This window comes from Rhincodon typus, chromosome 3 (assembly GCF_021869965.1).
Source record: "Rhincodon typus isolate 14 chromosome 3, sRhiTyp1.1, whole genome shotgun sequence".
NCBI classification, from domain to species: Eukaryota; Metazoa; Chordata; class Chondrichthyes; order Orectolobiformes; family Rhincodontidae; genus Rhincodon; species Rhincodon typus.
This window is the reverse complement of record NC_063334.1, coordinates 112,130,552-112,147,832: the sequence shown is the minus strand read 5'-3', so window position 1 is coordinate 112,147,832 and position 17,281 is coordinate 112,130,552. Positions and strand designations below refer to the sequence as shown.

At 40.3% G+C, this 17,281-nt stretch overlaps 1 protein-coding gene across 2 annotated transcripts in view; it reads right to left on the bottom strand.

Annotated features, from left to right (window-relative positions):
* Positions 1 to 15,828, bottom strand: part of LOC109925568 (N(4)-(beta-N-acetylglucosaminyl)-L-asparaginase) — a 23,823-nt gene extending 7,995 nt beyond the window's left edge. For both annotated transcript variants that reach the window (XM_048595283.1, XM_048595284.1), the window contains exons 1-8: positions 15,563 to 15,828; positions 9,915 to 10,068; positions 8,030 to 8,142; positions 4,659 to 4,771; positions 4,422 to 4,539; positions 4,213 to 4,288; positions 3,298 to 3,405; positions 2,423 to 2,556 (exon numbers count right to left, since the gene is read on the bottom strand). In XM_048595283.1, the coding sequence (XP_048451240.1) occupies positions 2,423 to 2,556; positions 3,298 to 3,405; positions 4,213 to 4,288; positions 4,422 to 4,539; positions 4,659 to 4,771; positions 8,030 to 8,142; positions 9,915 to 10,068; positions 15,563 to 15,725 (979 nt within the window). In that variant the 5' untranslated portion in view covers positions 15,726 to 15,828. The remainder of the gene's footprint in view (positions 1 to 2,422; positions 2,557 to 3,297; positions 3,406 to 4,212; positions 4,289 to 4,421; positions 4,540 to 4,658; positions 4,772 to 8,029; positions 8,143 to 9,914; positions 10,069 to 15,562) is intronic.
* Positions 15,829 to 17,281: the final 1,453 nt, after the last annotated feature.

Below are 17,281 nucleotides of genomic sequence, written 5' to 3'. Positions count from 1 at the left end.
ATGATGCTGCTTGGCCTGCTGTGTTCATCCAGCCCTGCACCTTGTTGGCTGAGAAGGAGAGTTCTTCATGACAAGAGTGCAGATAGCCCAAGGCAAAACTAATCCAGCCAGCCTATTACAAATTCAAACACTGTCTTACCAGGTATTTCTCATTTGTGTTTCAACCTTATACAGTAGAAGCATTTTGCAAAAGATCTGCACTAGATTACCAGTTCTTTATTGAAATGAATACACCCAACTCCAAAGATGGAACTTTTATACTCTTTTCGCATACATTTCCATCAGCTGAATTATGCATCCTTCCCTGCAGGTCAAACTCCCATTTCAGAAAACTAGTCAGATTATCCACTTCACTGTGATTTCTCTTTACTTCACTTGAGTGCACCTCCTTCCTCAACCGAAATAATTTCTGCTTGGGGAATGATTAAAGAAACAAACAGAATCTTTGATGTTGTTCCAAATAAAAAAATAAATTTTCAAATTTTAATGTAAATCAAAACAGACAGATCTTACTTGCAAAGGATTGACTGTTGATGTTGTCGCTATCAGTTTTCTACCCCTCTTTGCATTTAATGATTTAACTGTTTTGCTGAACCATGCCTGAGCTCAATTGCTCAACTGAGTCTTCTCCAAGTCCCAAGTTCTAGGCGTGCTCTGGAGTCTTCATCACATAATCGAGGCACTGCCAGAAGTGCTCTTTCAGATGAAAATATTATCTTTGATCCAAAAGAACTCATCATGGAGCAAGATATTTTCTTGGTCTCCTGGTTAATGTGTAGCCTTTGGTCAACATTGAAGGAACTTTCACAGCTGACTGACTGAAAGTACGAGCATCTCTGGAAATCGGAGTTCGGTCCAAGAAAAACAAACAGTGAAGTTGACAGCAGACCTTGAAGAGACCTCATTAATCAGAGCTGCTCACAGCTGGGAGTGTCAGGATTTCATTGATCAGCTAAGTGTTTGTTTGAAGATCTATAGAACTTATAAATCTTGATTTGTTTATTTTTCTAAATCTATAATAATGAGTAGGTGAGGGTATTTTTTATGTTTTACTGAGATGTCTCTTCGTGAAACCTTCTTTAAAACGTAAAACATGGGTATTAAGTTATCCTATAGAAGTATTTTTAGGCCAGTAACACTGCTACAGGATAACACTGCCATTTTCTGGGTCTACTTTCTGATGACACTAAACAACAGTTTTCACTGTATTTTGTAATAAAATACACCTGACAATAAATAAATCAAATAAAATCAGTGTTTAGATGATCACTTGATGTGTCATAGCATAGAAGACAATTGGCCAAGTGCTGGATAATGGTGTAGATAGGTGCTTGATGGCTGGAGTCAATACTATGGCTCTCCCTCTGTGCTGTAAAACATTGACGCCATACAGCTTCAGTGTAACTTCAGTCAAATCATTGATTCCAGTATATTTCCAGGATTTTGTAACTTCCCAATACTTGGATGTGGTGAACATTCAAAGTCTACCAATATCTTTAGGTCCCTCAGTTTACATTTTTGGTAAATTTAGGTCCAATTTCTACTCCCAATATTTACTGCTTTTGGATTTGCCATAGTAGGTTCCATTGGCCAGCATTTAACCCTGTTGGGTCTTCTTTCAAATATCGTGTCTCCATGTCCATCCCAGGCCCATACATATCTATTTAATACTCCTTCTCTATTTTACCTACTACCCAAAAAGTTGCCCTCTATCAGCTAGCCCTCTAACTGATCTTAGCTTAGTTAAAAAGGTAATGTTATCCAAGGCCTCTCTAATGCTTTAGGTATACAATACCCAGTCTTTCCCATCAAATTTGACTATTAATTTGTCATCTCCAAGTTTATGATGCTCATCATTAAGATCAACCTCTTCTTAACTTTTGCAGGCTAACATTTAATTGTCCTGCAAATATTAAGAAACCATGATTTTACTTCATATAAAGTAGTCACAAAGGTTTGACTTCACTTGGTAATTTGGTCATCCATGAAGTTTCTATTATAGCTGGAGCCTGTTCATCAAATGTTCCCCTGGGCATCATACAAAAAAAAGAGGCCAATACATTAGACATATTTTCATTTTTAAAAATTCTTTCCCAGAATAGGGGTGAGGTAACAAGGGGTGAGGCATTTACTACATATCCCCAAGGGCCCTTCAGAAGGTGCTGGTGAGCAGTGTCCTTGAATTGCTGTAGTCCATGAGGGTGTAGGTTTTTACAGGACTTCTTCCTTTTTGACGTAACAAATGCAAGTTTGTATCCACATTTAAACATACCAGGCCCTTGCAGGATTTCACAAAACAAATTATTTTCAGGATAATCCACGTGATACTGTTACGAGGAAGATGAGTATAGGTTTTATAACCTCTCTCTCAGGGAACCAATTTCATACTTGCACTTTAATAGATTTTGTTTCAAAGACTTACCATAACCCCCAGTTCTGTTTGCACAGATAAGGGCACCGAAAATCTGTGGGTAATATTTTTGGATTCTTTTAATAGTCTTCTGGCAAGCTTTGGCTGGTTCAATTCCCATTCGCATATACTCCACTGCTTGGTAACTGATTCGAGAGGCAAAGGAAAAAAAATGCCCACGTTAAAGATGACCATTGATCAGCAAAAGAAATTCAAAACAGTCTAGTCAATCATACTTTCTACTGATTAGGCAAAATGCATTCATCTAACGATAGCATTTTTAAAACATCTGCCATAATTTAAAACAACCACTTAAGAGAAATTGTTACTTTCTGAAACACTGCAAGTAGTTCAGTGTACAGAATTGGGAGGGTATATGTTTCAGAAAAACTCAATTGCCCAATTGCCGGCTTTTTGATTGAATAATAGAAAAAATAAATCCATCATTTGTCTTTGAACCCATATCCCCAGAATATTGGCTCTAGATTAGTAGCCCGATGTGAACACTGCTATGCCATTACCCCACAGTGAAGCACAGACCAATATACTATGCCTCACCTGGGAACATGGCTAAAATAGGAAACGTGCAGACCCACTTCTTAAGCATGCACTGTATTAATATTCCAAAACCCTAAACCACATTGAATACCTGTTACTCACCCGTGACATGGTTACATAACAACCTTTTTTTCTTAATAATGATGATAATACTGAAATGTAACACTTTTTTTAAAAAGTGAATTCTATTAAGCAATAGAACTTACCAGGCACACTTTTAAGCACCAACCACTCATTCTCGATATCGCAGCTTCAGTCAAAATCATTATAGCTCACCAGCTTTAGAAACACGTTTTTCACCCCAAGTAGATCTGTTGAGAAAAGCGTACCTTGGAACAAACCGCATCATAATATCCCCAATTCCAGTAGCAGCTGCAGCTCCAGCTGTGCTATCGGCATAAGCACCTGCCCCAACTATTGGTGAATCTCCCACACGGCTAGAAGGAACACAAATATGGTTATCATTTTGAAGAAAAACACGTGAATTAACCCTCGGAATTAATTTCAATGTTGGAAAGTTGGGTGTAGTGGTAATGTCACTGGTCTAGTAAGCCATACCTCAGGTTATTAAAGTCATGGAAGTCTACACACACAAAAAGGCCTTCGGCCCATCTAGTCTGCATTGGTCAAAAACAACCACCTAATTATTCTAATCCAGCACTTGGCCCATAGCCTTGTATACTTTGGCACCATTCCTTATTGGCCTTGGCTAAAGTTCTGGGGACATGACAATGGTAGATGTTGAAATTTGAATTCAGGAAGAGAAAAGACTGGGCTAATTGTGACCATGTAACTATTGTTGATTGCATTAAAAGTCCCATCTAATCTACTAATGTCCATCACAGAAGGATATCAACCTTCCTTACCTACTCTACCCTACATGTGACTCCAGATCCACAGCAAGGTGGCTGGGCAATTAGGGATGGGCAATAAATATTAGCCTTGCTAGTGACATCCAACATCCTATAAACAAATAATAGTAAAAAAAGTTTCTCAATCAGCAATACCAAAGCAAAGCAGATTTGTATTGTACCCTTGTCCCAGGAAATGGCAGGATATACTCAAGAGGTGAGGCAGAAAGGGAGATGAAGGGTCATCGACTCAACATTTTATCTTTGAGCTAACAACAACAGAAGTTGCTGCAAAAGTTCAGCAGGTCTGGCAGCATTTGTGTAGAAAAATCAGAGTTAATGTTTCCAGTTCGGTGACCCTTCCTTTGAGGAAAATAATACAAAAATACATACCCTGGGATTTTATGTCTTAGACCATTGGTCGATGTCCCAGCAGCTATACTTCCAGTCTTGTCAATCACAACCATTCCTAAATTCAAAAATCAATAATCAGCTAAAATCATCAATGAATCCTCAACTAATTAGAGTTCCACAAACTGCATTCATCTTAAAGATCTACCAAACATTCCAATATATATAATTTAGTAAAATAAAAGATTTACCAATGGTGTCATGGTTATGAACATTGCCAATCAGTGCTGGTATTCCATGTTTTTTTGACAGTGGCCCCATTATTGGTTTGTATGGCCCACAGGAAGTTTCAGGATTTGGTACAACATTCTGTGAAAATCAAAATGTCTTTCTACAGTATTAGTTGACATTGTAAACTTCTCATTTCATACCTTAAAATCATCTCAAATGTTTAGTAACATTTGACCTTCACTTGAAGTAAGACTCACCTTCTGGAAATTGGGCTGGCACCTTTGGTTCAGCCATTTTACATGCATGGACAGAGATATATTTGTTGTTAGATCTTCACTTAGGAAACCCATATTCTGAGCAAATTCTGAAGCTGTTGAAAAAATATTGTATTTTTAATGAACTGTTTAGCTATCCAAGTGCATGAATAATAGAAGTAAAGTACATGGCTCCGTGTTAACTGAAGGTTACTTGTTGTGCCATGTCAATTTTCTTCTTATGAGGCATTTTCATTCATGACCAAAACAGGCTCTGTGCAAAATATTAACCACAGAGCCATGAGTTTGCAGTAAATTTGAATGTTTTATAAAGGTTAGCATGTGTTTTTTTATCTATTTTATAATGGGTGGACTATATTCCTTTTTTATCAACTGGTGGAATCTTTCTCTTTTTTCATATATTCTTTAATGTCAGACAGTTACAAACGACTCAAAAAAAAAATCAAAGAAAGGATATTGTGGGAAGTTAAGGAGGAAACTGCACAGCCCCTCACAGAAATATTTGTTTCATTTATAACCATGGATGAAGTGCCGGGGCTGGTGGATAGCTAGTGTTGTGTCTTTATTTTAAAAAGGCTATAAAGGAGAAGCCTGGGAATTACAGACCTGTGAGTCTGACATCAGTGTTAGGCAAGTTATTGGAGACCATTCTGAACGATAGGAATTACATGCATTTGGAGAGGGAAGAAATTATTAGGGATAGTCAGCATGGTTTTGTGTGAGGAAAATCATATCTTACAAACTTCATTGAGTTTTTTGATTCAGTTTTGTGTGAGTTTTGTTCAGAAGAGATTTACAAAAAGATTGACTGGGGCAGAGTGGTAGATGTTGTTTACTTAGACTTTAATAAAGCTTTTGATAAGGTTCTGCATGGTAACTAATTAGTAAAGTTAGATCACATGGAATTCGGTTGCCAATTGGATACAAAATTGGCTTTACAGAGGAGACAGAGGGTAAAGGTGGAGGGTTGTTTTTTCGCCTGGAGGCCTGAGACCAGCAGTGTTCCACAGGGATTGATACTGGATCCACTTTTGCTTGTCATTTATATAAATGAATTAGGTAAGAATGTAGGAGGTATGGTTAGTAAATTTGCAGATGACACTAAAAACGATGGTATAGTGGACAGTGAAGAAGGTTATCTAAGAAGATAAATATCTTGATCAATTGGGTCAATGGGCTGAGGAACTGCAGATGGAGTTTAATTTGGATAAATGTCATGTATTGCATTTTGACAAAACAAACAAGTGCAGGACTTATACAATTAAAAGTAAGGCCTTGGGTCATAGAGTCATACAGCACGGAAACAAACCCTTCGGTCCAACTAGTCCATGATGAACATAATCCCAAACTAACCGAGTCCCACCTTATTGCTCCTGGCCCATATCCCTCCAAACCTTTCCTACTCATGTACTTATCCAAACATCTTTTAAACATTCTAATTGTGCCCACATCCACCACTTCCTCAGCAAGTTCATTCCACAAGTGAACCACCCTCTGTGTAAAAAATTTACCCTCATGTCTTTTTTAAATCTTTCTCCTCTTACCTTAAAACTTTGTCCCCTCATCTTGAAATCCCCCATCCTAGGAAAAGGACAACTACTATTAACTCTGTCAATACCCCTCATTATTTTATAAACTTCTATAAGGTTGAACAGACAGACCTAGGGGTTCGGGTACATAATCCTTTGAAATTACACCACAGGTAGACAGGGTGGTTAGAAAGGTGTTTAACACGCTTAAATTCATTGCTCAGACTTTTAAATATAGTCATTGGGACATCATGTTAAGGTTGTACAGGACATTGGTGAGCTCTCTTCTGGAGTACTGTGTGCAGTTGTGGTCATCCTATTATAGGAAGGATATTATTAAATTGGAGAGGGTTCAGAAGAGACTTACAAGGATGTTGCTGAGAATGGAGGGTTTGAGTTGTAAAAATGGGCTGGGACTTTTTTTTCACCAGAGCGTAGGAGGTTGAGGGGTGGCTTTATAAAATCATGATGGACAGAGATGAAGAGAATAGCAAAGGTCTGTTCCCTATGGTGCAGAGTTCAAAACTAGGGAACACATTTTTAAGGTGAGAGCAGAAAGATTTAAAAAGCACAGGAGGGGCTACTTTTTTTTAATACAGTGAGTGGTTAGTGCTAGTCAAAGTGGTAGATGCAGGTACAGTTACAACATTTGAAAGACATTTGGATAAGATCATGAATAGGAAAGGTTTGGAGGGATATGGGTCAAATGCACATAGGTGGGACCAGTTTAGTTTGGGAACATGGTCCACCTAGACGAGTTGGAGCAGAGAGTCTGTTTCCATGCTGTATGATTTTATGACAGATGAGATATTACTTTTGTCGTGATCTTCTAATTTACTGCCATTTAAATATTTACACATGAAGGGGAAGAAGTTGTGTTATAAACAGCCCTGGTCAGATAAGGAGACATAGAAGCGGTATTCCTTAGGAAGGATAATTAGCCTCGGACGAAGGACAGCAGAACTATTTAACAGAATGATTTCTGGATACCAAAGGCTAACTTGCACAGGGTGATTAGACAAATGAGAGTTACCTGAAATTTTAGAAATTCACAGAGTGATCTGTTCAAAGTTTGACATGTAAAGGAGAATGGATAGGATGGATTGAGAGAAAATGTGGTTGCGCTAGTTGGCAAGTCCAGCATAAGCAGCCTCAAAATTAGAGCTTTCGGGGTGAAGTTGGGAAACACCTCTGCACACAAAGAAGGTTAGTAATTTAGAACTCATGTTGATTCTGGGACTACCGATTAATTCTTTACTTGGGGGTAAACTAGTTTCATTATATCCTTCTTTTCTCAGGAGCACTGGTTTATTGAGCCATGTTCATCCAAGGGACTTCCAAGGACTGCTCAAAACTCAAATCAAATTTAAAGGAAATCTCAGGTACTTCTCAAGCTTAAAATAGACACTTCCCTGAATTTCTAAACTGGAGCTTGTTTATCTTCTTTAGTTGATAAAATCCCATTAATTCTATAGGTGAGTCTCAAAGACAGTTTCAAAAGAAATCAAGATGACAGAAATGAAAGTTAATTATTAACTTCAGACACAGAAAACCCAAAAATGTTTCTAACTCAAAAACTAAAAACCTAAACTTACCAAAAATAAAATCTTAACAGTACACATTGTGCACAGTCTGTATCATCGACCACAGATTTTCCTGTCCAATATTTATCCTTCAGTGTCTCAAAACAGCCGGCAATTTTCATTTGTGGACCTCAGTGTGCATGTTTCCCACATTGTCAATGAAATTCGGGAGGTCGAGATAGGTATCTAAAACCAAAACGTCACCATTTTTCCCCTCAAAACAACATGGACTGAGGATTACCTGACTCCCCCACCAACAGTGAATGACTGGTGTGGTCCATCACTGCTCGAGCAACACGAATCGCACTTTTAATTCTTCGAAGTTGCCCAACTCCTCCAACCTCCATTGTGTCACTGAGGAATTTTTAAAAATATGGGCAGTGATCAATATCAGTTGTTCAGAACATGCATGGTTTTCACTCTCCTACACTCTCATTCTGGCTTTGATGGTCAAGTACTGTACATGGGTAATCATTAAAGTTATGAAGAAATAATTTTAAAATCAGGTCACAACTTGAAATCTAGTGAACAATAAACTTAAACGGAGGGCGAACTGCCCAATCCTCTTTGTCAGTTATGTCCATTCTTTGAAAAGGTAGCCCACAGAGCCCATTGTAACACTCAAGACCTTTTCTGACTGATTGGCGTTACTGAGGCTGGACTGCACTTGTAGAATCCAAAAATCACCTTTTGATTCAAATTGATAAATTTCATTTGGAATTTTCTTTAGTTACAGTCCCTCTCTAAGGTCTTTAATTTTGGTTTATTTCTTCACATTTTTTAAAAAAAGAGAAACTACCGCATTAGCCTAAAGAGTCCTGTAGTGCAGTGGCAATATCTCTATCTCGAGGCTAGAAGGTGCAGGTTCATCTTGGTTCAACGTTCCAGGTTCATGTAGCACCTCAAAATATAACAGTGTCATATCACATCCAAATAGTTTCTTGAAAGGAAAGGTCACCCGGTCAGAAACAGAACTGAAGAAGTCAAACACTCGATACTGTGACGACTAGAACAGGTCAAAGGCAGAGTGTAGACTCTGAAAAGTCTGTCAACTATCTACAAGATAATAGTCAGGAATATGGTGGAATATTCTCCCTTTACCTGAATGAGTGTAGCTCCAATAACACTCAAGAAGGTTGACAAAACATGTAATTTGATTAGCAAATAAAAACCGAGAGAACTGCAGATGCTGTAAGTCAGGAACAAAAAGAGAAGTTGCTGGAAAAGCTCAGCATTTGTGAAGAAAAAAAATCAGAGTTAACATTTCAGGTCTGGTGACCCTTCCTTAGAACTCAGAGTTCTGAGCAAGGGTCACCGGACCTGAAACATTAATTCTGACTTTTTTCTTCACAGATGCTGCCAGACCTACTGAGCTTATCCAGCAACTTCTCTTTTTGTTCCTAATTTGATTAGCATCCCAGTTTCCATCTTAAACATTCACTCCCTTCATCAGTGTCTACCAGCTACAAGAATCACTGCAGCGTCTCAGCAAAGTTCCTTTGACAGAATCGTGCAAACCCTTGACCTCTTAAGCCTGAAGGACAAGGGAACTCAGCCACATACAAGTTCCCAAAACATGTGATATCTGGATTTGGAATTGTATCACCATTCCTTCATTGTCGCTGGGTCAAATCCTGTAACTCCCTCCCAAGCAGCAGTGGGAACACTTATACCAGTGCAGCTGTAGTGGTTCATAACAACATTCAAGAGCAAACAGAGATTGGCAATGACTTTACAATGATGCGCATTTTCTATGAATGCAAAACATTGAAACAAAAAGTGCCCATCATTGGCCCTTCCTCAAAGACAGTAGATGGTACACTTCTGCTAAGAGCATACACAGTGTGGTCACTTGTTCTACAAGTAGAGGATGATGACCCAAAGTGTGATTGTAGCTTTGAACCACAGACCAAGGGATACATCATATCAAACAACCCATCAAGATCTTCAGGAGACAGCGTTTCTACATCCAAATTAAACATCACATTTTAGATTTCTCACTTCATAGGAAATTGTATATAGGGGCTGGCATGCTAAAAAGATTGCTGCACATTTGATTTGAAAAGCAGCTTTGTTAAGTGGAGACACTTCCCTTGTATGCAATAATAGTCAGGCATATGACCTACCCATTCATGATCATGGCATCCAATGTTGTTTCCCCATGCTCATCTGGGTTTCCTCCATATCCCACACTGCCTCGACATTGGTCAATTTCACATTGATGCAAACCTTTCTCCACTGCATCCAATGCACAACTTCCAGACTGAAGGCTGCTCCATGCTAAATCAAATAAAAATGGCAACAAACATTTAGGTCTTGTGGATATTGCATGGGAATGGAACTGAATGGATTGCTCTAGGTAAAGCCATCATGGACTCAACAAGCTGAATGGTCTCCTGCAAAATAAATAGCTTGATAAATATAATTTACTTTTACACACCATAAAATTGAGCCACCACGTAATCCAAAGAAAATTGCTGAATGCAGATTTCGCATGGAAGACAAGTAGAAATTGATTGATAAAGAAAAACAAAAGCATACATTTCATTCTGGTAACAAAAAAAAAAGATAAAGTTAAATCCAGGTTCACTATGAAAGAGGAGTTTCCAAATCAGTTCAACGTGGCCCTGAGCAGTCAGCCCTGTGGGGAATGCCTTACTGTGCAGCTTTATCCTTGGCTATCCACTTAGTGCCAGTCCTTCTCCAAGCTCCTCTTTTTCACTGTTTAAGCTCCCCTGACAGTATTGTGGGCACACAGGATCATTTTATCTGAACAGTTTAAGAAGCTGCGCTAAGCAAGAAAATATCCAAAGATGTGGATTTACATAAACAAGAGCCATGGTTTGATTTGACAGCGCCGGCTGTCTGATCCATCAATTTCACTAAGTCTATTTGCAGACTGTTTCAAGCAACTTAGGTTTTCACAGTATTGAGACTTCAAAGGTTCTCGATGATTGACACATTCATTGCACTGCAGTAGAAGGAGATTTTTTCTTGAAAGTTAAATTTTATAAATGAGTCACTTTTGAAATGGGCGAGATACTTAAGGAGTACTTTACATTGGTATTCACCAAAGAGAGGCATGTGAGGAATGCTGAGGTTAGGGAAAGGTGTGTGAACACTCTTAGGGAGGTGAACATAATGAAGGAGGAAGTGTTGAATGTCTTGAAATACATTAAGGTAGACAAGTCCCCAGGACCAGATGGGATCTATCCTATGATACTGTCACAGGCAAAGGAGGAAATACCTGGGGTCTGAACAGATATCTTTACACAGATATCTTTATATCCTTTTTGGCCTCAAGCAAGGTTCCAGAGGTCTGGAGAATGGCCAATGTTGTTCTTTTGTTTAAGAAGAGAAGCAGATAATCCAGGTAATTACAGGTCAGTGATCCTGACAGCAGTGGTGGGGAAGCTGTTGGAGAAGATACTGAGAGACAGGATTTATTTACATTTGGAACCAAATACACTTGTTAGTGATAGGCAGCATGGTTTGTGCGAGCAAGGTCATGTCTCACCAACTCGATTGAGTTTTTTGAGGGGGTGACAAGAATGATTCATGAGGGAAGGGTAGTGGATGTTGTGTACATGGACTTTACTAAGGCATTTGATAAGGTACCTCATGGCAGGCTGGTACAAAAGGCAGAGTGTCACGGGATCCATGGTGTGCTGGCTAGATGGATACAGAACTTGGCTTGGTCATCGAAGACAGAGAATAGTCGTGGTACAATGCTTTTCAGAATGGAGATCAGTGACTCATGATATTTCGCAGGGATCAGTGCTGAGACTTTTGTTGTGTGTAATATTAATAAATGATCTGAAGGTGGTCTGATTAGTAAGTTTGCAATGAGACCAAAATTAGCAGAGTTGCAGATGGTGAGGAGGATTGTCAAAGGATACAAAGAGTGCAGAGAAGGTTTATCAGGATGTTGCCTGGTCGAGGGTTTTAGTTATGAGGAGATGTTGGATACACTTAGATTGTTTTCACTGGAAAGATGGAGGCTGAGGTCCAAACTGGTAGAGGTCTACAAAATTATGAGAGGAATTCATAGGTTGGATAATCAGAGGCATTTTCCCAGGATGGAAAGGTCAACTGCAAGAGGGCACAGGTTTAAGATGAGAGGGGGAAAGTTTAGGGGAGAAGTGCAGGGAGAATTTTTCCTACAGAGGGTGGTGGCTACCAGTGGAGGTGGTGTAAGCAGGCACGTTAGCAACGTTTAAGCAACGTGATCGACACATGAATAGGAGGTGAACAAAGGGACAGAAACCACACATAAGCAACAAGTAGTGGATCTAAACAAGGATCAGGAATTGGTGCAAGCTTCGTGGGCTGAAGGGACTGATCCTGTGATCTTTTGTCCTTTGTTCTTTATGTTCCCTGTCACACGATCAGCTACCACTACAGGGTTCATTTCTTCTATAAAGTTTGTTGATGGAATGGGCATCTATGTTGAGGGGATTTTTGGGGGTGGGGGAGTGAAAGAAGAATTTCTTGGCCTGCAGGACATGAGGGGTAGCGAGGTGGGATGGCTATGCATAAGGAAGTGAGGGAATGTGAGGAATGAGCATTGATGTACAGAGGGATCTTGGAATGCAAGCCCATAGCTCCCAGAAAGTGGCAACACAAGTGGATCAGATGGTAAAGAAGGTGTATGGCATGTGTGCCTTCATCTGTTGAGGCATTGTGTATAACCATTGATGAAGCATGTTACAGCTGTGTAAACCTTTAGTTAGGCTACATTTGTGTACAGCTCTAGTCACCACACTATACGAAGGATGTGGAGGTTGGAGGGGGTGCAAAAGAGTGCATTATCTATAAAGAGAGGTTGGACCACTTTGCATTGGAGCATCAGACGCTGAGGGGCGACCTAATCGAAGTATATAAAAAGGCATGGATAGTGTTGATAGTCAGAGTCTCTTTCCCAGGGTGGGCATAGGTTCAAGGTAGGATGTTTAAAGGAATGTGAGGGAAGTTTCTGTTAACACAGAGGTGATAGGTGCCTTGAACGCAATGCTATTTGTTATGAATCAGACCAAACTCTCTCAAACGATGTTAAGAGGACAGCCTAGACCCTAACTTTTTCTTAGTTGTAAAGGCAAGTGCCAGGCGTTACATTTCAGATGCAATTCGCTTGGGTAAACTAGCAGTCTGGAAGCAATACACACTTTATGCATGCATTGTAGTTAAAATACAACAAAAGAAAAAAGAAATTGAAATAATTAAACTCTATTAGAAAACGTAACAGAGTATTGGATTATTTACTTACTAAACAGTAAATATAGTAAAATCCCATAAACTCACCCTTGGCAACAGCAAATTCAGTAAAATAGATTGTCTCACAGGCGATTCCCCAGTCCAGGAGGTACAAAGAAACAAGAGAAAACTCAGAGAGAGAGTAGCAGGGACAGACATACGGCAGCTTCCAAACTCCAGCTTCAAGATCCCAATAACTGCTAGTGCAAAACTAAAATTAAAAATCCTGGTTCTGTGGGAGCTTGACCCCAGCCATTCAGGCTGCTTCTATTGTACCAAATTTAAAACAAAAAACCCATAGCCTCACAAATTGTTTGCTTTATGGGCTCTGAGTAGACTGATCAACACCTCGGTCTCAACCTTTCTTCATAAAAAGGACAAAGTACACCTCTTAAGGCCATAGTATCATCACACAAGGGTGGCGGATATAAGCAGATGCAATAGCAATGTTTAAGAAGCATTTAAACGGATACATGAACGGGAAGGGAATAAAGGGACATGGACCATGTGCAGGCAGATGGGATTAGTTCAGAATGACATCAAGGTTGGCACAGAGATGGTGGGCTGAAGGGCCTGTTCTTGTGCTGTGCTGTTCTATGTTCGAAGGTTGGAAAGCCTCTCTATTTTAATGCTGCAGAGACAAAGTTCCAGAGCACCTCAGTACCCACCAGACCTATGGCTGTGCCCTGACCGCTCTCACCAATTCAACCAGTAAACTCCCATGTCCTCAGCCTAGCTGGGGCACAGAACTTGATAATGTCAATGTTTCAAGTGGGCATAAAAAAAATTCCATGATACAATTTTGAAGAAGAGGAGAATTGCAGAATTCTTGCCCATTATTTATTCCTCAGTTTCACTTCCAGCTGATTATCTGGTCATGGTTCCACCCATGTGTATGATCTTTCTGTGCACAGTTTGACTGCTGTGTTATAGCTTTTTTTTTAATTCATTCATGGGACGAGGGCGACCAGGCAGCATTTACTGCCCATCCCTAATTGTCCAGAGGGCAGTTCAAAGTCAACCACATTGCTGTGGGACTGGAGTCACATGTAGGCCAGAACAGGTAAGAATGGCAGTTTCCTTCCCGAAAAGGACATACGTGACCCAGATGAGTTTTTCCCAACAATCGGCAATGGATTCATGGTCATTATTAGATTCTTAATTCCCGATTTTTACTGAATTCAAATTTCACCATCTGCCATGGCAGGATTCGAACCCAGGTCCCCAGAATGTTATCCGAATCTCTGGATTAACAATCCAGCAATAATACCACTAGGCCACTGCCTCTCTGCAGAAATGGATTTCATAACTGGAGATGGTTAAGGTGACTCATTTCTACATATTCCTTACGTCGTGATAGATATGAGCATAGATGGCAAACTATTGCCAAGATCACCTCTAGAATATTTCACAACTCTGTCCTGTCTCAACTTATCTCTTGCTGAAAGCCTCTCATCTGTGCTCCTTTCACCTCTAGACTTTGTTATTCCAACACACTCCTAACTTCTACAAACCAGAGATCATCCAGAACTCTGTTGCCCCTGACCTATTCTGCTCCAGTGTGGGTTTCCCCCATCACCCTTATGCTCCCACATTCTCAATAGTTTTCCCCACTCTGACTCCTCCATCCTCTAACTCCTCTCTCTAATACTGGGCTCTTCTGGAGACCTGATTTTAATTGTTCATTATTGGTGGCCATGCCTTGCATTTTATTCCTTCCCCACAAACTTCGCTGGAAGGAAAAGAATAAAAACAATAAGTAGTTGTAAATTAATATGCTGGTCCTCTATGTTGAAGTGTATAAAATGAATCAGACCATTTGATGACATTCACCAGTTTTACAGGATTTTCCTTCTCAGTCGCCACTTTCTTTTAGCTCACACGCTCGACCTTTTTGAGCGAGCTTTTGATCATCTACTCCACTACCTTATTGTGCCTTCATGTGACATATCGGTTTACCATGCCCTGATGAAGCACGTTGTGATATTTTCGGAAGAGTTAAAGATGCACTTAAATTTCAGTTGTTTGTTCGTTGACAGAGGTGATATAAATAAGTCATGGTGAGAAATTACACAGATCTTAAACAAAGCCATTTCCATTCCAGGCAATGGACATTTTAGGGAATTGACAGGAGTTGGTGTGAGTTACTGCATGAAAGCAGTTTTTTGCACGAATGAAGGTTTATTCACAGTGGAATTCGGTGACAAAAAGATAAATTTTTCTCTAGGCATATTTCCCCAATGCAACCAGCAGTATATGCAATGATATAGCTTTAAAGGGAGCATTTAAACTTAACAATAACTGCAAATCGCCCCCAATCTCGTGGTTGAAAGAGTTGAGTTACACTTATGAAAAAGCCGTCTATTTTGAGTTTTAAATACAGCCAATACCCTCTCCCTCGAACAAGCAACTAATATTCTTAAAATCAGCAAATATGCAGAAGGTTGCAATAGTTTTCAGTTTACACAGACGTAACCATGCATTGAAGTGGGGAGTGACAGCAATGCCCGCTTGCACATACCTTCCACCACAGCCACTTGGTTAGGCCAGGTCGCGATGACCAGGGGGATCTGGGCGTCCGCTTGGAAGCAGGAGGCGCTCAGCGCGAGGATCAGTGGAACGTAGCCCGGGGATCCCATAGCAACGCGAAGCGGGCCCCCATTCACAGAAACTCCGGGTCTCATTCACAGAAAGTCCCGCTACTACTCAGCCCGTCAAGACCAGCTCACTCGCATACGGCGGCTGCCGCAACAAACTTGGCTATTTGGCCACTCACTGCAAAATTTACTTCCCACACCCGTCTATCCTTGTCTGAAGGCACCGCCCCTACGTGTTTGTAGAACGTGCTAACTTAACGGGGAAGATAAATGATATTTTTATTACATATATTTAGTTCCTCGAATTCTTGAATTTTAATACAAACATATACGCCCCAGTTCCTTTGCTTTTGGTTATAGGAGCAGGCAATAAAAATAATCAGAATTTGCTGTAATATCTTTAGACCGACAAGACAAAAGGTGATATGCGGCAGATGGAATTTAATACTCTAAGTGAGTTTAATAGAGGGAATTGGAAAAGGCAAGACACTTAATAGCACTGGGACTCTATGACAGAGAGGGATGGAGTGCATTTGTAAGATCTGTAAAAGGTGGCAGGACCTCTTGAGAAATTGGTGAGCAAAGTATATGGCCTGTATGAATGGCAACTGGTAATGCAGTGGTAACCAGCATTCCCCCGATTTTTTCCTCGCTACTGCGCGGACCACAGAGGTGCATGTATAGCAGTAAGCTCTGCAATTGGAAATCAGTGCTGTGACCCGCATCAGCAAGTTGACCATGGAATATTAGAATGGCTGAACTCCGCATGCAACCATTATCCACTGACAGAGGAAATGTAGAGGTATTGGAGGCTCTGACGGGCTTAAAGACAGACAACTCCCCAGGCCCGGATGAAATGTATCCCAGGCTGCAGTGAGAGGCAAGGCAGGAAACTGCGGGGGCTCTGACACACTTTTAATTTCCCTCTGGCCACGGGGGAAGTGCCAGAGGACTGGAGGATGGCTAATAATGTTCCACTTTTTAAGAGGGGTGGTGGAAATGAACCGGGAAATTATGGACCGGTGAATCTCAGGTCAGTAGTAGGGAAACTATTGGAGAAAATTTTGAAGGAGTGAGTTAATACCCACTTGGAAAGGCATAGGTTAATTAGGGAGAGTCAGCATAGCTTTGTCAGAGGGAGATCATACTGAACAAATTTGTTAGAATTTTTTGAAATGTGATCAGGTGTATGGATGAGGAAAGTTCAGTGAATGTAGTTTATAGGGATCTTAGCAAAGCTTTTGACAAGGTCCGACATGGAACACTGATTGAGAAGGTTAAAGCACATGGAACTGAGGGAAACCTGGTGAGATGGATCAGAAACTGGTTTAGTGATAGGACACAAAGTGTAGTGATAGAAGGTTGTAGAACACCAATGCTTCACCAGAGGCGCAATGATGATGTTACCTAGCAGGGTGACCAAACAACCTCATCCACAACCCAAGCTACAAATCTTCTTGAAAAAAAATCTAGGCTGTCCTCTTAATATAATTTAAAGGGGTTTAGTCTGGCCCATAACACTTGGCTTGTTATCTCTAGAGCAAAGAAGACTGAGGGGGGACATGATTAAGGGGTATAGACAGGATGAATGGAGAGCAGCTGTTCCCCTTGGGTGAGGGGTCAATCACAGGAAAAAAAAGCAG